Raw genomic sequence first — 23554 nt, forward strand, 5'->3', positions numbered from 1 at the left:
GAGGAACAAGCCGCCCTTCTGGATACTTCTCGGATCCTCCCTCTCCCCTAATTGCTGCTGCACTCGTGATCTCTTCCTTGGATGGCGTTGCCCCTCTCCCTATGCTCAAGCCAACCTCCTCCTGTCTATCTTCCACATTACAGCCGGAAGGATCTTTTCAAATAGGATTCTTGGGCTCACAACCCTTCAATGGCTCCCCTTTGGCCTTAGGTAGAGTCCAAGCTCCTTTCTCATGAAACTCACAGCCCTTCAAACCATCCCTTTGAGGCCGCCCTCTTCACATGAAATGCCCAGATCTCATGTGCAGCCACACCAGGTTGCGTGTAGTTCCCCTGCCAAACCAGACTGCTTCACGTTCCCAGCCTTTGCCCGCGGTGTTTCCTCTGCCTGGAATGCCTTCCCTTCAGGTGTCTCACTTTGCCTGGTTCTGGGGACGCATCCTTTGGGAAGTCTTCTTGGGCCCTCAAGGGCCCCGTCCTTTGGGTTTCTATACCCCCTGGACTTCCCTGTGTCTCCCCCAATCAAGCAGTTTCTGGAGGGCAGGATCCAGATCCTACTTATCTCTGTATTCCCAAAGCCCCGTCACTGGCACTTAGGGAGAGCTCCGTACATGTTCAGAGAACTGAACTGAGCCTGCCAAGGTCCCTTCTAGAGGGAATGACAGAGTCCAATATGTGGATAAGAGGTGCGAAAAAACCAAAGGTCAGCTGGGGTCAGAACGCTGTCCAGGGGCTGCTGGGCATCTCAGCAGAGTGGCTATGACGCCTCTCTGAGCCCTTCTTCTCCTCACCCCATCCCAGGCTTGTTGGCCCATTGGTCGAGTCCCAGAGATCTAAGTGCAACACAGCCAGCACCCATATGGGTCATGCAGATGATATCAGGAAGGTGGGGAGGAGGCAGTGACATTGACCTCAGGGCCGCCTGCTTCCGTTTGTCCTTCTGGGGCTTCTTTCCACAAAGGAGTTAGGCCTCTCTTCTGTCCCCCTGAAGGCTGTTTTCAAAATCACACCCTAGGCAGACAGTTTTATTTACAAGGAAATCTTGGCAGGATCTTGACTTGTTAGTAGAGTAGGGATGGGGGAGGGTGGTAAGAAACAAAAATAGTTGAAATGATCACACTTTCTGAAACCGAGATGAAAATTGGTGTCTGTAGCAAACTCACCTAATTAGAACAGAGTTAATTTCCTCCTCTGTGTTTAAGGGGAGCAGTCCTTGTCGGGTGAGATGGTCACAGGTTAGATCCCGGGGCTGGGGTTATGTGTCTGCTTTATGATGATGAGAGCATTAATTGCAACTTTCGGTGTTGGAAAAGAGCCTCCCTCACTGAGAGGGAGCAGAGAGGAGCAGACACCAGTGAGTGGGTGGGTGTTGGGTGTTAGGAAGAGGACTGGGAGGGGACCACTGACCAGAGGTGAGCCCCTGTGCCTCTTGGGAGAGTGGCACCTGTCCCAGCAGACCACCAGACCAGTTTGCAGGCAAAGCCTCTGTTTCTGGGAGACGGTCTCCTGGGAGGTCCTGCAGGGAAACAACACCTCCCCCCCTTTTTTTCTTCTTTAAAAGATCTCCTATTCCTCCGATCTAACTTCATCACTATTTGCTTTAGCTTCTTTACCTCCCATCTCCCAGTTGGGGCACTTCTCTGGGCTTGCCTCTGTCAACCTGGTCAAATGAAGCCAGGGCGCTGTCAACATAGCTCTCCTGCAGGAAGAGAAAGATTTAGGATTGGGGATCCTGGCAGCCCCTGTCTGACTTCTCCCATCCCTAAATTACTGGACCTATCTGGATCTCTCAGAATCTGAGACCGAAAGGAGGGGAAGAGAGAGATGGAAGGGTGTTGAGGATCCCGTCCTCCCAGCATCCCGCCCCCAGTTCACTCCCAGTTAACCCCGACGTTGCCAACTTAGTGAAAACCTCGCCCCTGCCTCCTTCACGCATCTGCAGCCTCCAAGTGATCGTTAACCCGGTGGGTCTCGGGAAGTGGGCACTGCACCCCACCCCGGCCCCGAGACAAACCCGGGCCCCGGCTGGAGGCTGGTGGTAATGGGGCCACGGACGGCGCGGCGCTGCCCGCCCCCCCCCCCCCCGCCCGCACATCCCCCCCTCCGCTCCGGGCGGTGCAGCCACTTCCCCGCCAGCCCCGCCGCAGCTCTGCCCCCTCGCCTCCCGGGGCCGCGCCGCTCTGACCGATTTGGCTCTGGTGGTGGCGCCCGGGGGGGTGGGGGCGGGGGACGGCGGTCCCCGGGAGCAGCCCCGCCCCCGCCCGCGCGCCGCCCCCGAGGAGTCCGCGGGGAGGAGGAGACTCCGGCGCAGAGCTGGGGCCGCGGGAAGCGGGAAGGGAGCGCGGGGAGCCGCGGGGCCGGGGCCGGCCCAAGGGCGCCCTCGCCTCTGAGCCGGGCGTGGGGGCCTGGGCGGAGGCCGGCGGGGCCGCGAGCGCGGAGAAGTTTGGCGGCGAGGGGCCGGGCGTCCCGGGGTGGCGAGGCGGCGACGCGGGGGCCGGGGCCATGGGGGCGGGCGCGGGTGGCGGGGCTGGCGCGGAGGCGGCGCGGTGCGCACAGGGCCCCCGGAGCGGCGCGGCCCGCGCCGCGCAAAGTTAGCCCGGCGCGCCGGGACGAGCCCCACAGCCGCCCACCGGCCCTGGACCCCGCGTCGGCATGGGAGAGCACCCCAGCCCGGGCCCCGCAGTGGCCGCCTGCGCCGAGGCGGAGCGCATCGAGGAGCTGGAACCCGAGGCCGAGGAGCGGCCGCCGGCGGCGCCGGAGGACGTGAGTGCCCCCTCCCCCGCCTGGGCAAACTTTCTGGGGGGCACTGTGGGGGAGCTGCCCCCGTCTCTCCCCCGCGGGGCAACTTGGAGGTTTCAAGGTGACGGCGGGAGCGCCCCGGATTGGCCGGGTCCCCGCGGGCGGGAGAGGGCGGAGGGACCGGTCTCCCCCAAACGCGCGCGCGCCACCCCCCTGCTCGGGCTCCCGCCGTTTCGCTGCGGGACACAGCCCCGCCGCTGCGCTGGGGACCCGTCTGCTGCCGGAGCCCCCTCCCCGCGGCTGGTGCAGTGCCCGGGACACGGCGTTTTCCCGCAGAGGCGGCCGCGTCACAGCAGTGACTCCCCCTCCCCTCCCACTCGCGACCTGCGGGCTCCCTGAGCCCGGGGAAGGAGCGGGCGCCGCAGAGTCCCCGGAACCCGGCAGCGCCGACCGGTCTGGCGACCCCCTTCTTCGCTTCCGGATTAGCTCCCTCCCTGCACCTGCCCTGTCGCGACACTGATTGAAATTCAAGCCGGCCCCAGCCCCTGAACCTGGCCGGAGGAGGAAGAGGGGGAGTACTGGGAGCCCAGGAGTCCCAGACCGAGTCGGTGCCTGCGACGGTCCCCCGGGCGAGGATGGGGAGGGGCTGCCCCAGAGGGCTTCCCTGCCATCTGCCGCCGGAGTCTCCTTCCCTTCGGTTCGGGGAGCCAGCGGCGGAGCCCGCGCCGGGGAGTCCTGGGAACTGGAATTTCCTAAGCTACTCCCTCCCCAGGTTAACCTGCAGACAGAAGGGAAAAACTGGGCAGACGCTCTGCCCTGCCTTAGCCCTCTCTCAGAATGGGAAATGGAGGTGAAGCCAGGCCCCCCAACCTACTAAACCTAAGCCGGCAAGTCTGAATGAGTGTGCCCCAGGGGAGCTTAACATCCTCCCTTCCCTCTGGCTCACGCAGTTAAACCTCTCACCAGCTTCTGGCCCCAAAGCCCCGTACTCACCAATTAGACTCAGCCTTGGAAGGGACCACTTAGATTTCAGTGCTTTCCAGAGACCCCTCCTCCCAAGCTGCAGGCAAAATGCTAGCGTTTGTGCAGGCTGAGGTTTCCTGAGTAGGGGTCTCTGGCCCCTAGCACGTTGGGACGGTTCTGGCGGGTCTGATGGGATTGCACCTGGGTCAGCTTTCCCAGGTGTGGGAATAGACACGGCTACAAGCTTTAGGTGTAAGTTATTAGAGGCCCTTGGGGAGAGTTGAATGCCTTTATTTAGTAATTGTTGAGAATCACCCTTGTTCTGTTTATCCCTTTCTGCGTGTCTCCAAGTGAGGGACACCCCCCACCCCCAACCTCCCCAACCTGAGTTCCCTCCCTTTGCTTAGTGCAGATTCACTTGGGGAGCTCTTCCCACATTTCCCCTGGTGTCCTGTGGCGGGTCCCTGAGTCTGGGCAGCAACTGGGAGGCAGTGTCCGAAATCTCAGGGGGGCTAGAGAGTCCTTGGTGATAAGTGTGTGTTTCTCTCTCTCTCTCTCCTCTTCCTCCTCTTGTGCATGGCCTCCCTCTCTACCAGCACTGGAAAGTCCTGTTTGATCAGGTACGTGAGCAGTTAAATCCCCCCCCACTTCCTTCCAGCCCTCCCCACAATCAGTCTCCCTGCCTGCGTGGGCTTCCCTAGCTCTGCACTCCTGAGATGCTGACGTGGGGTGGGGGCGTGGCTTAGTGCATCTATGAGACCGAACACTGCTCTCCACTGCTCTCCAGGTTTCAGGAGTAGGCGGTGGGCTCCCCTGAGAGATCCTTGCCTCCCTCCTTCTCCCAGCTCCGCCTCACCAGAGCCAGGTTTAAACCACATAGAAATTGGACAATAGGTATCGAAAGCCGGGGACATTCTCTATATGCCAGGGGATTGCAGTTGGGGCTGAGGAGGTGGGGGAAGGGCTGAGGTTAACATCCCCTCTCCTTTCCTACCTCCACCTTCAGAGATCCACGTGGAGTCAAATCTCTACCCTCCTTGGAGGATGACTCACAGCATGGGCTCTTTTGAAAGCTGTCTCTAACTTTGCTGCACGGATGAGAGTTAGGGGAAATAGTACGTGATTGTTTGCAACACCTAGCGTCTAGGTTTCGGGGGTGGATTTGGAAATGCCACCTTTGGAATCAATTGATGGACAGTTGACCTTCGGCAAGGAAACAGTTTCTTCTTTGCTTGGTACTCCTGTTGAAAGCTTTTGTGTATTTCCCTCTCCCGCTCCATTCCTCGATGCAGAGGATAGGCAAGGGATGTCCCAGTGCAGGGGGAGTAGTGAACGCTGTGGTCCCGCGGTAAGCATGATTGTGCCACGAAGTCTGTGCAACTTTAAGAGCCCTGTCTGGTCGGGCCAGAGGGCATTGGAGAATGAGATAGAGCTTTAAAAGTAGCTCGGACCAGACCTCGTCCTGTTGCACGCAGGGGAAGCTTTTGAAAGCTTTTTTAGCAGGGATCTGAGCAGTGCTTTGGGAAGGTCCTGTGTGATAGGATGGAGGCAAGGTGGGTTGCAGGCATGAGGGAAAGTAGTCAGGGGTCTGCCTCAGTGACGTAGTAGACGTAGACGAGGTAAAAACGGAAAGGAAGAGGGATGTGACCGCGGGGGAATTGGAAGGCTTACTGCCCCTGAGTCAATGAGTGAAGCACATAGATAAGTTTGAGATTCTGAACCTGGGAGGAAAAAGGGAAAGTCAGGGTGGGGGTCAGGTGTTGGCATAAATGACAGCTTTGGTTTCAGACCAGTTCGGTTTGGGGAACCCACTAAACGCAGGTGCCCAAGTGGGACTGAGACTTGGAATTACAGCTGGAAAGTCATGGCAGGCCTGGGGTGGGGCTTGGGGGGTGTCATCCGCTTTAGCATGAGGTCTGGCTGTGGTCTGGGGAGCATCCACTCGGCTCCTGTCCCAGTGGGGTGGCACATCTCTCCCTCTGCCCCCACATGCCACCCACTCTCCCTCCAGTTCCTAAGAGCACAGCCGCTGCTGGCCTGCCGCCCTGAGGCAGGAGGGGCCGCCTGCTGTCACCCATACTAAGACCAGCAAGCTGCCAGCCCTTCACACCTCCTGCCAGATTTAGAATCAGAACCTAGAACAAAGTGTTTCATTTTTTTCCCTCTGTGTCTCTTTCTCATTCGATTAGTTTTCTGTGTGTGTGTGTTTACATTTTAAAAGGAACTGTTTGGGTGAATGGAGGAAAACTTTTAGTAGGAAGACTTTGGAGCCGGGAGAGGGGAGGCTGTGTAGAGAGCAGAGAGGATGTGTAGCAACTAATAGCGGGTGGTCTGTGAAATCCATTTTCTCCTGCTGGAGGGAGGTCCCTAGTGTCACGACGAGGAGCATGCCCCTACTTCTGGGAAGGCCCACCCAGAAACCTTTCCAGACAGAAAAAATTAATTCTAGGAAGAAAACTCCCAGACATACTCAGGGCAAACCATTTTTTCTCACAGTAATTTCTTCCCCATCCCTCACGTGACATTAGAAGCCCATTTCTGTTGCCTGCCTTCCTGTGGGTGCTTTGTGTTTAAGGAGAGCCGCTCCTGGGCAGGGCTTGACCTCTGGCAGATTTCCTCTGTGTTCCTTCTCCCTCCTTTGTGAAGCTGCCTGGGGCCATTCCCGCACGGGGCTAACTGGAGAGTAGGTAGGAAGCTTCACAGAAGGATGCGGAACTTCAGGATGCTAGGTTCTTCAGAAAGCTGAAGGGTTTTCCCCCTGCCTCTTCCTGTGGGCCTGCTTAAAGGTGGGACTCCAAGGATTGGTGAACCTGGTGCACTTAGGAAAGAATGTTTGGCTGGGGGTTGAGGCAGCGCCCCAACCATCTCTTACAGAACTAGACAGCCCTGGAGCACCTGGATGGCTTGGTGGGTTGAGCATCCGACTCTTGATTTCAGCTCAGGTCATGATCCCAGGGCTGAGGGATCAAGCCCCACATTGGGTTCCATGCTGAGCATAGAGCCTGCTTAAGATTCTTCCTCTACCCCTCTCCTCCACTTGTGCACGCATGCTCTCTCTCTCTCTCAAGTTGAAAAAGAAAGGGAGGGAAGGAAGGAAGGAAGGAAGGAAGGAAGGAAGGAAGGAAGGAAGGAAGGAAGGAAGAGACAGCCCTGACCAGTTGAACTGTGGTGGGGGCGTGGGGCACATGACACCTATCAGAGTCCCTCCAAGCTGATGTGTTCACCTTCCAGAGGTCGATGGGATGAGAGGCTGGCCCCAGTCAGTCCTCCTTTCCCTCCTGGGTCACGGAAGCACCAGTGAGCACCCAGTTTCAAACTGGGACCTGCTGTCTGGTTCTTTAGCACACAGAGTAGCTTTGACCCAGCATGAAGCTAATTAAGCCCCAACGACTGAAGCTGTGCCCTACGCCTGTTGGTCCTGTGTGGTCACCCCCCAACTAAATGGCCAGGATGCCTTTTGTGGGAGTTCCAAGTGAAGAAAACAGGTGACCCCTGTCCCTTGGAGGTTTCCCTGCCCCACCAGGTGTTCTGGGAACCTGGCCCGCTCAAGCAGGAGAGTAACGTGTTCTCCCTCTTCACCCCACCCCTGGTTTCTTCCCCGAGGGTCCTGGAAGTTCTAGTGGGCAGGACACCTAGACATCATCACTCCAACCCCTAGACGCTCCATATACTTTCTTTCCTATGTGTACTTCTGCTGAGGGAATCGTCTTCTTATGTACTTGGGATCTTAATGGTTTCCCTAAATATTAGATTTTAAAGTAACCTAAATATGAATCTGTGGTTATAGTGTAATATGCTGTAAAGTGTCTTATTTTCCTATAGTTGGATCTGTTGAGCTTTTCCTTCATGATTCTTCCTATTGCTTTGGACCCGAGACAGTCTTCATCTGTCTTTATTTTATTTTATTTTATTTTATTTTATTTTATTTTATCTTATTTTATTTTATTTTATTTTATTATTTTTTAAAAGTTTATTTGTTTAGGGGCACCTGGGTGGTTCAGTCGGTTAGGTAGCCAACTCTTGATTTTGGCTCAGGTCATGATCTCACGGTTTGTGGGTTTGGGCCCCGGGTTGCGTTCTGCACTGACAGGGCAGAGCCTGCCTTGGATTCTCTCTTCCTCTCTCTCTCTCTCTCTCTCTCTCTGCCCCTCCCTTGCTCATTTTCTCTCTCTTTCTCTCTCTCTCTCTCTCTCAAAATAAACCAATAAACATTTTTTATTTTATGTTTTTTTTTAAATGTTTATTTATTTTTGAGAGAAAGAGCGCCAGTGGGGGAAGGGCAGAGAGAGAAGGAGACACAGAATCTGAAACAGGCTCCAGGCTCCAAGCTATCAACACAGAGCCCAATGCAGGGCTTGAACTCATGAACAACGAGATTGTGACCTGAGGTGAAGTCAGATGCTTAACTGACTGAGCCACCCAGGTGCCTGATTAAACATTTTTTTAAAAGTTCATTTTACGTATTTAGTTAAGTAACCTCTACACCCAACGTGGGGTTCGAACTCACAACCTTGAGACCAAGAGTCACTCGCTTTTCTGACTAGGCCAGCCAGGCACCCCATTCTTCATTCCTTCTTTTTTAGATTTTATGAATATGCACTTGTATTTCCTACTACTTTTTCTATACTAAAAAAATCATCAAACCCTTGACTCTATCCAGACCTTTTTCCTATCCAGTTATGCCAGCATCACTTTTTTTAAAATTTTTATTTTTTAATGTTTATTCTTGAGGGAGAAAGAGACAGAGTATGAGTGGGGGAGGGGCAGAGAGAGAGAGGGAGATACAGAAACTGAAGCAGGTTCCACGCTCTGAGCTGTCAGCACAGAGCCCGATGCAGGGCTCAAACCCACAAGCTGTGGGATCATGACCTGAGCCAAAGTCGGACGCTTAACCAACTGAGCCACCTAGGCACCCCTTGCCAGCATCACTTATTAAGAAACACTTCCTTTAGGTGTTGTTTGGAAAATTTGATCACTTGGTAAATTTTTATTTGTGGTTGGATTTATTCTTTTTTTTTTTTAATGTTTATTTTTGAGAGAGAGAGCACGCACGCATGTGGGGGAGGGGCAGAGAGAGAGAGGGAGACACAGAATCTGAAGCAGGCTCCAGACTCTGAGCTGTCAGCCCAGAGCCCGATGCAGGGCTTGAACCCAAGAATCTCAAGATCATGACCTGAGCCAAAGTCAGACACTTAACTGACTGAGCCACCCAAGCGCCCCAGGTTTATTCTTTATTTCTCATCTATTCCCCTGATATTTGTAATTGTGCAGGTAATGTACCCTTCAGTCTTTGCTTTACCTTATTACATAGGTTCCCTCCAGGCTCCCTTTTTTCAGGTGACGCTTGGAAAGTCTCACTCTCAGTCCCTTCCTGAACCCTGGGGAAGTGCCCTCAGTGGTCCAAGGTCAAATAGTGAGTCAGTGGCAGATAGAGGACCCATGAAGGGCTTCCAGGCTGGGAAAACCATTTTTGGGTTCATCCTTAAAATGCCTTCAAGATTTACAAATGTTTAATGAGCAAAAGTGTTTGGGGGCAGAGTTCTGCTAAGTCAACAAAGCACAATTACTTTTGAGCACAGATGAGCAAGAAGAAAAGGAAAGATTGAAAGTAATTTGATTGTGCTTGTGTGTGTTCTCCCCCTTCCACTGAGAGCGTGCATTTCTCAGAACCCCCAGAAGAGCCCCAACTGCTAATCTCCCAGAAGGAAAGCAGACAAGTTTTGACTGTCCCACCACTGAAATTATAAACATGCTACAACCAGCTTGAAGAGCAACTTAGGCAGCCTCTTGGGTCCAGAACCCTGGATTTGGACTCACAGAGACCTGGCTTCAAGCCTTACTGACTTTGTGATTGGGGGCAAGTGACATTAGTGCTCTCAGCCCGATTTCCTCATTTGTAAAACAAGGATAGTAATCTTTTAAAAAAATTTTTAATGTTTATTTTTTGAGAAAGAGAGAGAGAGGGAGAGCATGCACAGGGGAGGGGCCGAGAGAGACACACACACATAGAACCTGAAGCAGGCTCCAGGTTCTGAGCTGTCAGCACAGAGCCGGACGTGGGGCTCCAACTCATGAACCACGAGATCATGACCTGAACTCAAGTTGGACGCTTAACCGACTGAGCCATCCGGGCGCCTCAAACAAGGGCAGTAATCTTGAACTCCAGTGGCAACTGTGGAAATTAAATGGAAATGGAGACTCTTCATAATGTCTGATACCCAGTGGACATTTGACAACTGTCTCTTGACTGGGACTCAGACTTTACTAGAAGAAGCCTAGGGCTGCTTCTGAGATCCAGGCCCCCACCAGGAAGGCATGGCCTCCCTAAACCAGCTCCTTTCCAATCTGGTCTCCTCGAAAGAGAGCCACTTCTGAGTCCAGAGGACTTTTTTGCTTGCTCTCCCCAAGTATCTCCCCTGCTCAGCCCCCTTTTCTCCAGCTTGGGGTCTTCCCTTGGCCTGACCCTAAAGCCTACCTCATTTGCAATTCTCCCGCACGCTGGCTTAAATTCTGGGAGTTGAAAAGAGGTTCACACGGGGCTACTGAATGGATTAGTGAGGGGCCATGGAGAAAACACCTGCCCCAGAGACAAGGCATTGATGGCGGCCCCCGGAACACATGATTAGCCAGCAGAAAGCGGTTCCCAGAGAAGGACAAAGCCGTAGATTTGACTGGAGCCCTTGCTCAGGCTCTGTACCTCCACTCCATTATCAGGTGGCCTCCAGAGCCCTTGAGGCTATGGAAGTCCCTCCACCACAAAGCCAGCTTCCCTACCCTGCTCCTGTCCCAGTGACCCTGGCAGTCATGCTGAATTAACCCTTGTATCCCTGACCACTCACAGAAGTACATGTGGTAGCAGTTGAGCAGTGGGGCCAAGGGATCTGAGACTGTGTGCTGCCTGCCACATAATAGGCAGCCGTCCTGTCAGAGCTGGGACTAGAGCCCAGCTCTGCTCCCCTCTGACCTGTGTTCCCACCACCAGGCCATGCAGACTTCCATTTGCTCACTTGGCGTCCTGAGTGACTAGGACAACGAAGAGGACACACATCTGGCTCAAGTCCCAGTTCTCCTGCCAGCTGCGTGGCAATGGGCAAGCCAGGCAACCTCTCCAAACCTCAGTTTTCTCATCTGTAAGCTGCCTAGAATAATATCCTTCCCTCAGGGTTGTGGTGAGGCTCCCGAGAGTGTGTGTGTGTAGCACTTGGGGCAGTAGGGGCAGTATGCAGGGAGCACCTGAGAAACCTGGCAGTTGTATCGTCTTACTGGGACTTAAGGAAATGGACACTTTTCATTTCGAAAGAACATGTGACGTGTAAGGGTCACAGGTGTGGAATCAGCATTCAGATCCCCAGGATTCCGGTGGGGTTCATCCTATCCTATCAAGCTGGCTTCAGGGCAGGAGCTGGACATCCACATTCCTCCTGAACTTTCAGCAGGAAAAGAAGAGAAGCTTTGGGACAAAGGCTGGCTGGGGTGGAGATGATGCCCAAGTGTCCCCTCTGGTCACTGCCTGGCTGCCTGCGTGGCTGAGGGTGAACGGTCCCGCCAGTCAGGTGACCAGAGCCCAGAGCCAGCCTCCTCGACCTGGTAATCCACTGTGAGAATAGGGCACTTTTCTGTCTATGTGTATCTTGAGTTGTGAGCGCCCCAGGGGGAGCCACCACCTCTGCCCCCCCAGCTTTCCTGAAGCACGTTGCAGGTTTGAGTCAGTAAGTATTTCTTCAAGAGAGCAGATATTGAGTGCCTACTGCATGCCCATATCTCCTCATCTCATTTTGATCTCTCAGCCACCCTGTGAGGTGAGTGGTGCTAGACCTTCTTTACAGAGGAGGAAACTGAGGCCTGAGGGGGCGGGGCCTGCCCAGAGCCGCAAAACCAAGGAGGATCCTCTGCAGAAGGGGTTGTATGTGTTTCTCCACAAGGTGGCTTCTGAAACAGGGTGGAGGGCCCAGGAGGCGGAGGAGTTTGGTGACCCTTTATCCTACCTTATCCTAGCTCCCCACCCCCACTCCCTCCTCTGGGTCTCTCAGCCTTCTCTTTTCTGGGGAATGAGGGACCAAAGGGACTCTTTGGTGGCTTCTAGGAGCAGCAGGAAGTGGGTTTAGGCTGAAGGGAAGGGAGGGATGGGACAGATGTAAGCCCCTGCCCATACCCAATCCTACTGCACTGACCCCCCCTCACCCCGCCTGTGACCTGTGACGGCCCCCCCTCCTTGCCAGGATGCCCGCCTTTGTGGCTGATGCTGTGACTCAGCTTCAGTCCCCAGGCGGCTGTGATGGCTGTGCCTGGATGAGTCAGCATGGGCATTATGTCTGCTCCTGGGGACCCAAGAGACCTGCCTCTGAGTCACAGCCCCCAGCTGTCTCCCCTGCCCCCCGAGTCTCCAAGGCCTTCTTTGGGGGGCTCTGAAAAAGAAGCAGAGTCTTCCAAGGGGCTTTCAGGGTGGAAAGAGACAAAGCCTGGAGGAAAGAGGGGCCCCACCCCTCATTGCCCTCCTAACCCCAGCGTCCTGCATCCCAGGGAAAGTCTGGGAGCTCTCCCCCTCCAGTCCAGGTGTTGAGCACATTGGATGGTTTCTGGAAACATGCCCATTATCCAGCGACTCAGCCTGGACTCAGGCCAGGATGCCCGCTTCTCTGCTGAGGGAAGGGTGTTCTAGCTCCCTAACCAACCTCACAGCTCTGTTCAGCTGTTTGACTTATGGGGAGGAGGGTTGCTCAGGGGCCCTCCTGAGTGACCCCCCCAAGGCGGGGGTCTGGGCAAGCTGTTTATCTCTGTGTCCCTCAGTTCCTATGTCTGTTAAATGGGACTAATCACACTCACTCCAGGGTTGACGTGAGAAGAAAAGTAATAAAAGATTTGTGAAAATCAGTATTTCAGAGCGAAGAGAAGTCAGGGGAACAGTGTGAGGTAGTTTTCTCCCTGAGAATTAGCGTCCTCGTTTGCAAGGAGGGAGAACTGGAAGAGAAAGCTGCTAGTCCCATAACCTCACCTCCTGACCTCAGCAGCTGCAGGCCTGGACCTAATTTATGGGGCAGTAAATATCCATAATGGGCCCAAGTTCCCTGGTGAGCTCTGGCTGTTGGGTGGGGACAGCTCTGCTGAGCATAAGCCCCTAGGTAGCCTGGTTAATTGTGCAAGGACCCAGCAGATGAGCCTTGGTAACCGCCCCCCAAGTGAGGAGGGGCAGCTGTTCATATTTTCCCCTGCCCACCCCGCACGCATGCCATGTGGTCATTTCCCAGGGCTCCTTCTGTCTTGAAGGACAGCGAGGGCACGCAGTGGGGCCAGGGATGGGAGCCTTCCCTAGATTCCAGGTCCCGACCTTCCAGACTGCAAGGCACTCCGGATGCTGCCTTCGGTGTCCTTGGAGGTGCCCACACCCTTCACTGGCATCCTGGGGCTCTCTAGATCAAGGAGAGGGAGGGGGTCGTCCTAGGAGCAGGAAGGAAATTCGAGTGCTGGGAACAGGGACCAGACGTGTAATTGTCCTGGAAATGCAGTTTGTACAATTCACACATACATAATAGATAGAAAATAAGTGTGTGTGAGCCTTTCTTCTTTCTCGGATTCTTTGCTGCTGCTGGGTAAACTCTGAAACCTTGGCCTGGCTCCCCAGCCAGCATGAGGGGTTGGGGGGGGGTGGGGAGGGAGGAGTGGCGCCGCTGTCCTGGGTGCTGAGCAGACAGATCCTGGCTCCCGCAGGGCTGTTCTCTGAGAGCTCAGCCCAGCCGTCCCTTAGGCCAGTCCTTGATTCTTCAGCCTCTCCCTGGTGACACCCCCCTTACCCCTTGGGCTGTGGCCTGGGTCCCGCAGATTTCTAACCGCTGGGGGCCTCCAGACAAAGTGTCAGTTGACTTGAGGGCCTTTGCCACTCAAGTGATGGAGGTGACAGGCTGGTTCGGAACCATGGACAGGGGGTCAGGTTCCACAAAAGGAAGAAATTACTACTCTGTAGTGGACTCATGCGTTTTTCCCAAAGGGTGTCTCATGGAGTGTTGGTGTGAAAAATATGATGCTCAAAGGTCCAGCAAGTTTGGGAAATGCTGGGCTGAGCAAAATCACGTCTCTTCACTGTGACCCCTTAGTATGCTTTTATGCATCAGGCCCTTCCAAAAGCGTTTCCCAAACTTACGGGACCTTATTTGAGGCACCATCTTGGGCCTGATGTTCACAAAACCCCGAGCCAGAGGCTATATTTCGCATGCAGGATGGCACAGAGAGACAAGGAAGGGCAAGGCTAGAGCAGGTTCCCATGGAGGAGCCCAGAACTGTTCCTGTCTTGACCACTAAATCGCTCTGTAACCTTGGGCTACTTTCTTTTGCTCTCCGCACCTGTGTTTCCCTGTCCAGGAAATGCGGTGTGGTGCCTGGCACGTAGTCGATCCTTGGTAGATATTTGTTAAATGAACCGAGGAGAGGATTAGACTGGGCTCTCTCACGCTTTTTTTTTTTTAGCTACACTGTCCTAATGATGGGAGAGTGCAGGCTCTGGGCCCCTTCGCCCGGACGTGAATCCATCTGCACCAACGATGGGCTGTTCAAACTTGGCCAACTCAGCTCTCCACCTGCTTCGTTTTTCTCCCCTGTAAGATGGAGCTCATGATAGTATCTACCTGAGAGGGTTGTTGTGAGGGTTAAATGGGGGACTCTATATAATTTATCATCCAAATTGGGACCATTTTGAGGGGGAAAGGGGCGCTGGTAATAATCATGCTCAGACAATAGGTATAAGCCTATTGACTGTCTCAGCCAAACCAGGACATAGGGTGACCTGAGGTTTCAATGACGTAGTGCCTGAAACCTAGCAGCCATCCTACATATGTAGCTTCTATCATGTTGTCGTTCAACAAGTGCTGTGCAGAAGGCCAGGACAGGAAACAACTCAGAGTGGGGTTGCCCTAAGTTTCTGCAGAGCAGTTTGAGAACCATAGAGATTCCTTTCAGCTCTGCTGGGCCATACGTTATGATCCCCTGGCCTGCTCCCCTTCTCCCCAATGTCCCCGGGTCTCCCTGACAGCAGAGACCTCACCCCCTCCCATGTGAGCTGCCTCATCCTGATCCCAAATTTCCCATCAGCCCTTTGACGGAGCAAAGATAGAAGACTGGCTGCCTCTGTGTGCTGTGTGGGTTGTGGATTTCTCTTTCCCCAAACCTCATTTGCATATGGTTTGCTTATATGTGCAGCCATGGGGATGGACTTCCTTACATCACCCTGAGAAGGGAGAGTTCCTACCATGTGACTGGAAGAGAAACTGAGGCAGTGTGGTTAATGATCTGCCCAAGACAGCGCAGCAGGTGGGGCAGGGCTCCTTTTGAAACTCCCCCTACTCCTTTGCCCCAAAGAGAGAAAGAGCCTTAGGTGGTACAGGACGTGATTCCCAGGCTTTTTCCCAGCCTAGGTCGTAAGTGCACAGGAAGGGATCCAGGGCAGGAGACAGGGTACATGACAGAGCGTGTGTGAGGCCCCGGGTGGGGGAAAACTGGCAACCTGGGGGATTAAGGGGCCAGAGGGCTGGGTGCTGCTGGGATTAAACGTCCCTGAGGAGCCTCTGGCAGCTCTTTTCATGGCGGAGGCAGGTGGGCGGGGAGCCTGTGGGAGGGTCAGCTCTCAGTCTGTGCCTTTCTCCTCCCCCTGCTGCCAGCATCCTCCACTCAGGCTGAATGTGGACTTGGCCTGCCCCCTCCCTCCGGAGTGCTGGGGGCCCTATTCAGGAGGCAGCTGCGAGGATGCTCCTGACTCCTGGCTGCCTGCTGGGCCCCTGCCTGCAGCCCTTTCACAGCCACTGCCCCCCATGGCCCCCACATCAGCCCCCCCCCCCCCCCCCCCGTCACCGGGAACCCACCCAGCCAGACCTCATCCAGAAGGCGACCCACTGCTAACAGTGGATGAGTCCAGGGCACATGGCAGGGGGGAGCTTTGGGGTCCTCAGTACATTATTAACAGGGAAAATTGCATGTGTAGGGTTTATTTTCCCCAAAGCTCCAGACCATGGATCTTATCCCCCATACCTGGCCTTGAGGGAGGCCCAAGGGCAGGAAGTGAACCCAGGAGGGGCAGCCAAGCCCCCTGACACGGGTGCCCCCTGCTTCGCTCTGAATGAGGCAAGTAGAAGTGGACACCAAGTCCGTGAAGCCCTCGGCCCTGGAGAGCGGCTGCCCCCACGTTTGCTTTAACCTACTACAACCTGAAAGGACATTAGTCATGCTTGATAGATGGGGCAATTATGGCTTGAGATGTTTACCCTAAATTATATAAACTAGTTAGTGGCTGAAACAAGAATGGGATCCCTCGTTCCTTGTAGCCTCCTTTCAAAGCCCTCGGCTTTCTCCTGGGGCATCAGGACCTACCTCTGTCCACCTTCTGCTTGTGTCTTCTCTCTGTGACTGTTTCTCCCTTTGTCTTCCTCTCTCTGCACCACCCCCATACCCCATGCCCACTGTCTGCCTCTGCTGTCCTCTTCCCCAGGTGGTGGAGGTGGGGGGCAGAAGGCATCCTTTGTGGAGCCAGCCCATTCCCTGTGTCTCTCTCCCTGCTAGGCACCCTTCTTCATCCCTGAGGCCTCGTTATTAGGGTAGCGATGACCCCCATTGTCTGGCTTGTCTGGCCCTGGCATGAAAGGTAAAGTTTTGGCAGAGAAGGAAGACTCGGCCTGTTTCCAGCTCATTCTCAGTAGTCTGGAGGCTGTAATGTGCTTGGGGCAGGACTGGCAGGGGGTGGGGGCTCCCAGAGCCACAGGGCAGCCCCTGTCACTAGGACAACAGCAGGGAGCCCTGGAGGGGGAGGGAGAGCTGGGGAGCAGGTGGTTCTTTGTCTGGAGCTGAAACAAGGGAAAGGGGCCCTTGCCTGATCCCAGCCCCTCCACCCCACTGCCCTCCCAAGCCCCTGGGAAGCAATTGGTGTCACTGCTCTTGAATGAGAGGGCTTGCTCCCCCCAGACCATGTCAGGAGAGACTCTATCCTATAAGCATATCAGTGCCCCCCCCCCCCACCACAATGCTCATAGAGGGTGGCAGTGGGGAAGAGTGGATGTTCCCAGGACACAGGGCTGCTTCTCAACTTCCACCCCTCATCCCTACCATCAGCCCACCTAGCACAAAGGGGCCTGTGTGAGGCCAGGCTGGCGAGTCAGATGTCCTGCATCAGCCCTTGGGGATGCAAGGGGTCCCAGGCATCAGAAGGAGACCCTCGCTGCCTGTCATTGCCACTTTCCTTCTGCAGGCCTCACTTTCCTAGCCGAGCAATAAGGAGGTCAGAACTGTTGCTATGTGAGGCTCTGTCCTGCTTTCAAAATCTTTGTTTAGGATGGGGCCGTGAGACCCCCAGAGCCCCCTCCTCCCCCTCCTCTCACCACGGTGATCCTTCACTTTTGCTCCAGGGCAGCCCCTGGAGGCTGAAGGTCAGTGGCCACCAGTGCTGCTAAACTGTCTGGGTGGAGAACACCGCCTGCCAGGCACATCGTCTAACCTCTCTGTGCATCCCCCTGTGCCTCTATTTCCTCCTCTGTCCTATGGGGATAGTATAGTAATAAGACCTCCTTCAGGAAGGTGTCATGGGGGGGGGGGTGTCAAAGAAATTATACACATAAAGTGCTTAGGGAGGTATTTGGCCCCATGAGACAGTCAGCAAACGTTAGGTGTTTTCATCCTTAAAGATCTTTGTGGCGCAGGGAGTGGCTGAGTTTCCTGAAATACTCAGTGGTGTGAACTAAATAGGTGTCATCCCTGGAACCTGGTATTTGGACTTCAGGGTGGGGACACAGGCAGATTTTTAAATAGACCTCTTTAGAGATGTCCTCCCTCGTTGAATTCTGGAAAGAATTGAAATAGCCCATGACTTGTGAGTCTGGGCTGTTTCTCTTGGATTGTCTTAGAGGTACTGCACGCGGGAACAGCCTTCCTAAAATAGTCTCCGTTGACCTTATCTAGAAAAGGGGGAGAGGTGCCTGGATGGCTCAGTTGGTTGAGCCTCCAACTGTTGATTTCGGCCCGGGTCATGATCCCAGGGTCGTGGGATCGAGCCCCACATCGGACTTTGTGCTGGCAGCACGGAGCCTGCTTGAGATTCTCTCTCCCTCTCTCTGCTCCTCCCCTGCTCACGCCCTTTCTCTCTCTCTCTCTCTCAAAATAAATAAATTTAAAAATGAAAAAAAAAGGAGTAAATGTGGGTTTGGTCACCTGGACTCCCCTGTCGCGCACACACGGACACCCACTGTTTGCTTTCTAAAATCTAAGCAGCTCACCACAGCGTGTGTAGGCACAGCGAATTCGTGTGGGGAAGCACTCTCTGAACAGGACAGCTCTCAGCAGTGGCGACAGACAGTTGGCATCATTCTCTACCAGGGCGTGTGCTGTGCGGGGGACCCCGGGGCGGCTCTGTGAGCAAAGAGGGGCTGTGGAAGAGGCACGGAAAGGCTATGGGCTTCTCTGGGAGAGACGAAGAAGACCGATAATACCTTCCCTGGAAGATCAGTACCTGTCTGTCCATCCCAACACCCACTATTTATACACCCAAGAAATGTTTGCTGAGTGCCGATCATGCCCGACTCCTGCTAAACGCTGGGGTACGCGGTGCGGCCGGTGCCAGTGACCCAGCAGCCCGGTGAAGAGACACAGGGAGGAGAGTGAAGGGCCGGGGGGGCTGGCGGCCCGAGGTCTGTCCAATGTGCAGGGGACCAGCAAGAACAGCCTGCGTCCCGGGGAATCCCGAGACTGCACGGAGTAGCTGGGCAGGGTGAGTGGGAGTCTCCCTGGGAAACGAGGGTGGAAAGGGACCCCTGGGAGGGGGGGTGCAAAGCTGCACCGGGTCTCTGGGGAGCCCCCACCGAAGCCCATGTGTATGGCTGTAGGTGTGCCTGCATGCAGGTGTGAGAGGCGCCTGCAGTCAAGTGCAGGAGGATTTGCAAGGCTGGGCCCCTGCTCCCCAGGCCCGGGGCCTCAGCATTCCCCACTGGAGTCCCTCTGGCCCGCACGCCAGAAGTTCCTCCTCTTCCTTCCCTTCTTGCCTTTTCCTTCTTGCTTTCCTCTTGTCCAGCGTCAGGATTAGGGGCGGACAGGATGGAGCTTGACCTCTCTGAGCCTGTTTCCCTGTCCATGCATGAGATGGTTGGGTTGGGCGATCTCCAAGGGCTCTGGGGCCTTCTAGGACTTTTAAGTGGTTGTCCATGCCCTGTTTGGATGTTTCCTCTGGGGTCCTTGGAAATGTCCCAGAGGCGTCCTGGGCCTCTGTTGGCAGAGGGCTGGGGATAGGAGCCCGTGCATGGGGATGGAGGTGGGACACCTGCAGGGCCCCACTGACCCCCCTGCTGTGTGTGCTTCTCCCTCAGTTTGACCCTGGGAACACAGGCTACATCAGCACAGGCAAGTTCCGGAGCCTCCTGGAGAGCCACAGCTCCAAGCTGGACCCACACAAACGGGAGGTGCTCCTGGCTCTCGCCGACAGCCAGGCGGATGGGCAGATCGGCTACCAGGATTTTGTCAACCTGGTGAGCACTCTGGGGCTCTCACTGCTGGGAGGGACCTGTTTGGGGTGTATGGCTTAGAAGACCAGGGGTGGTCCTGGGTGACTCAGTCCGTTAAGCATCCAACTTTGGCTCAGGTCATGATCTCATGGTTTCGTGAGCTCAAGCCTCACTGCCGACTCTGTGCTGACAGTGTGGAGCCTACATGGGATATTATGTCTCTCCCTCTCCCTCTGTCTTTCTGCCCCTTGTGGGATTCTCTCTCTCTGCCCCTCCCTCACTCACTTGCACCCTCTCCCTCTCAAAAAACAGAAAACAAAACAAAACAAAAGATCTTTTTGGGCAACGAAAGGGAACTGTTGACTTGCAACATTGAAAAAGTCCAGGCTTCAGAAGGTGGAAGGACATCTCTGAGGACCTGGTTTCTCATTGTCACTCGGTTCTGCCTTCTGCAGCGTCAGCCCATACTCAAAGAAGCCCCTGGCAGTTCCAGACTCTCCGTGTGGCAGCAAAGTGGCTGCAGCTGTTCCAGCCCTTACACCCTCAGGCCCTCACCATGCAGAGGACGAGAGGGACTCTTCTGTTCCCGCACAAGGCTTGGGATTTCCTCCCACCTATTGGCCTAGATTGGGTCAGTGGGATGTGTTGATTGACGTAGGCCAATCGGTGCCCATCCATGGAGCTGGGGGTGGGGTCAGTTCCACGGAGAGGAAGGGCTAGGAGTAGGAAGTGGGAGGTTATCATTGGAAGAAGAGCTGGAGAGTGGATGCTGAGAGCAATGGGGCACTCGGGTGAAGGCCAGACCTCGACAGACCTGCTGGCTGGGTACCTACCGTCCTGGGTAGTCGGAGGGGCTGGAGACAGGCGGCCTGTGAGCCCTGCCCACTGGTCCAGTGTCTTGGAGTAGAGACTTCTCCCTCAGTAGGAGGTACTGCTTTGCTGTCATGGGGGCCACTGTGGTGGGGTTGGAATGGCGTTCAGGGGGGCTCAGCAGGAAGCATCCCAGCAGGGATGCGGATGGACAGGACAAGAGTAGAAGCTGTATGAACTAGCTGGGTCAGTACAAGGCCAGAAGCCTCCTCCCGGTTTCCCTGTTGGTGAAGTGAAGATAGTCACCCCTTTTCTTGCCATCCGTGGAAGGGCAAGAGTGAAACGACTCTTGCCAGGGTGAGCGAAGTCCCCCAGGCTCCTAGAATTCAAAGGCACCGGTGATGGGGGGGTCAGTACTGCCCGTGCCTGCCATTGTGCCTGGTGAGCTCTCTGACGTGGGTGTCCAGGCTTTGGGGCTATTTTAATTGCCTGGTGATGGAGACCTGCCTTTGCTCGGAGGGTAGCATGATTGCAGGGAGCAGCTGTAGGGTTTTTAGGGCTGTTCAGAGTGGAGCCAGAAAGCAGACCTCTGACAGGGTGGGGGACGGAGCTGAGCTAAATGGAGGAGTCAGGATTCACGGGATGGGTGGTGGGGGTGAGCCCTGTGACCTGGAGCCCAGCAGTGGCTCGGGCCAGTCCTGCGTGGGCCCATCCACATCCACATCCGGAGTGCCAGCACGACTGCCACATGCCCTGCTCAGTCTCAGGCCAGAGGGAAGGCTTGGCTGGGCCCACGAAATGCTTCTCTCCAGCCGAGGATCTGTGGGTCTTCTGCGTGAACCCCAACGGCAGATTGCTTATTGCTGTCAGGATTTCTGTGTTCACGCTCTAAGCCGGAGCAGCCAGCCAGAGCCTGGATTTGTGTGAGCAGGGCTGCCTGGAGACCGGGACTAAGGGGGGGCTCGCCAGGAGGGGAGCTCTGGGTAAGGCAGCGTGCCCAGAGAGGACCTGGGTCCTGCTCCTGCCCCTGCCTTTGCCACTCACCGAGAAAGATCCTCTGAGCCTGTGTTTTCTCATTTGTAAAATGAAGCCAAAGGATACCTTCCCTCTTCAGGATTGTTGCGAGGATTAAATATCCTGGAGTATTAGAAAGATTTTGTTATCTCTAATGTTTCTTTACCAGCTAAACCCGCCTGCATCCTTTGTGGGCCCTTCCCCAACCCAACCCAACCCAGGTAGAATGAACCCGCCTTATCCAGAGCCCCCACAGTGCTTTGCCCAGGCCTCTCTTCTAGCACAGACCACGTTGCATTACACCTGGGTGGCCAGGGTTGTCGTGTACGGGTGTGCAGCTTGTGTACTGTACAAGGATGCCTGCCAGTGAGGTGAATGCGGACTGCAATCCAGCCTGGGTTTTGTTCACCAAGGCCTAGAATGGGTTCATCCACCTGGAAGAAGCGGCTCCCTTATCTAACTGGCACAAAATGGACTCTGGAGTCAGATGTAGCTGGATTTGAATCCTGACTCTTTGGAGAAAATCCTGGTGTTTGGGAAAATTACTCACCTCCAAGCTTTAGTCCCCATCTTCGTAACGTGAGGATAATGCTGTGCACCGAATAATTCACATGTGCCTCTGCTTGTAAGCTCCATGAGGCCTGAGACGCGGGGTGGCCCTAGACACATCAAGGGTGCGGGCGAATGGCGAGTGTGTGTGCGCAGTGCTCGTGCTGAGCCCACGTTGCCCGGCTTCAGGGTGTGGCTGTGGGTGTGCTGTGAGTATGTGTGCTGTGCCCACTTGGGGATTGGGAGAGAGGATGGTAACGGGGCTACAAAACAGTTTGACAACGTGATCCTGTCTCGGGTTTGCAGTGAACACGAAGCCCCAAGATTGCCTCCATTTACAGAACTCCTGCACCAGCGAGAGGAACCAGATCCGAGCTTTGTAGGCATGGAGGGGATGAGAATAGGGGATCAGTGGGAGGGGTTCATCTGGAAAGGCCTCCTGGAGGGGGTGAGCTTTAAGCCAGATTTTGAAAGCGAAAGACCGTGGAACCCGGGAATGGTGCAGGGGTGCTGCAGACAGAGGCTCATTCTACCTTAAACCCCTGTGCCTTGGTCTGGCCTGGTTCACCAACCAGCCCTCCCTGGGCTTCTGCCATCAGGTTTAGCCAAATGTTCCCTGATAGGGCCACAGTCCCAGGAATATGTTGATAACCCTCACCCCAGCTACCCAGTGGGGGTACTGGGGGTGGGAGAGCTTTAGCTCCCCGAAAGAAGGATCTGGAGTGTGGTTGTGGAGGACGGGTGGGACGCCACAGAGGCCCCAGGAGCCTAGAAGTCAGCAAGGCCAGCCACCTGGTTTCTGGGAGTCAGGCTGACCACAGAGCGAGGCCGCCAGGACTCCAGTGAGGATGCATCGGGCAGCCTGAGGCTGCGGACGGTAGGGCCGGTCCTCAGACAAGGCTCTACGACCAGTCCCTTGGCGCGCCAAGCATTCCAGGCACTCAGGAGTGATGACCTCCACAAACACAGCTCTGGGTTCTCGTTCTAGAGACCTCTCTGCAAACTGGTCCACCTCACCAGGGCTGCCCACCTCTTCCCAAGCTGGCATCTCTGAGGACTCGAGCTCCTTCTCATCCTTCAGTTCTCGCTCAGTTACCCCCTCCTCAAGAAAGCCCTCCCTGACCACCGTGGGACAGGGCTGGGCTGCCTCCTGCGTGCTCCCCCAGCAGCCTTCACGCTGAGCTGCAATTGCTGGTTTCTTATTTGTCTTAAGCACCATTGTGTCCTCTGTGCCTGGCAATGTGTTGACACTCACTTGTGACGGATGGATGATGGGTAGGTGGGTGGAAGGAAGGTACGGTGATCATGGGTACAGGTTCTGAGTTTGAACTTGGACTCCTACACCTCTGATTTTGTAGAATGAGGATGTTCACCGTCCTTATCTAACAGGTAGACTAGTTAAGAATATCCGAGGAGCCCAAGACAAGTTGCTTTAGAACATCTGCCACGTGGGACCCCAGTGTAGAAGAAAGAGAAACGTGGGATGAGGCCTGGTCGGTCCAAGGTACGTGCTGAGACCCCGAGACCCCAGTTCTGAGCCCTTCCCCCCGCCCTGTTTCCCACGCAGATGAGCAACAAGCGGTCCAACAGCTTCCGCCAGGCCATCCTGCAGGGCAACCGCCGACTCTGCAGCAAGGCCCTGCTGGAGGAGAAAGGGCTGAACCTCTCCCAGCGGCTCATCCGCCACGTGGCCTACGAGACCCTGCCCCGGGAGATTGACCGGAAGTGGTACTACGACAGCTACACCTGCTGCCCCCCGCCCTGGTTCATGATCACGGTCACGCTGCTGGAGGCAAGCACAAGGGTGGGGAAGGGGCTGCCCAGCCCTGGGGTGGGGGGCGCGGAGCGGGTGGGCAAGAGGGTGTCTGAGATCAAGACAGGAAGGGCAGCGTCTCCTCCACCACAAGGCGGCGGGTGAGGCCGAGTTGCCAGTCAGGCCGTGTTACAGGGCCTGTGAGTGTTGTTAGAACCCCGGGACCACAAGGATATTCCGAAGATTATTATCGCTGCAGCAAAATC

At 55.3% G+C, this 23554-nt stretch overlaps 1 protein-coding gene across 2 annotated transcripts in view; it reads left to right on the forward strand.

Moving 5' to 3' along the window:
• Positions 1-2305: 2305 nt before the first annotated feature.
• The window catches only part of RHBDL3 (rhomboid like 3), a 49606-nt gene continuing 28357 nt past the window's right edge, over positions 2306-23554 (forward strand). Inside the window, exons 1-4 of one of the 2 annotated variants that reach the window (XM_043583672.1) lie at positions 2542-2762; positions 4298-4321; positions 19028-19186; positions 23103-23327. In XM_043583672.1, coding sequence (XP_043439607.1) covers positions 2652-2762; positions 4298-4321; positions 19028-19186; positions 23103-23327 — 519 coding nt within the window. In that variant the 5' untranslated portion in view covers positions 2542-2651. Of the gene's footprint in view, positions 2763-4297; positions 4322-19027; positions 19187-23102; positions 23328-23554 lie in introns of both variants that reach the window. The other variant, XM_043583673.1, reaches the window with a different exon arrangement.

The sequence above is a fragment of the Prionailurus bengalensis genome, chromosome E1 (genome assembly GCF_016509475.1).
Source record: "Prionailurus bengalensis isolate Pbe53 chromosome E1, Fcat_Pben_1.1_paternal_pri, whole genome shotgun sequence".
NCBI lineage: Eukaryota > Metazoa > Chordata > Mammalia > Carnivora > Felidae > Prionailurus > Prionailurus bengalensis.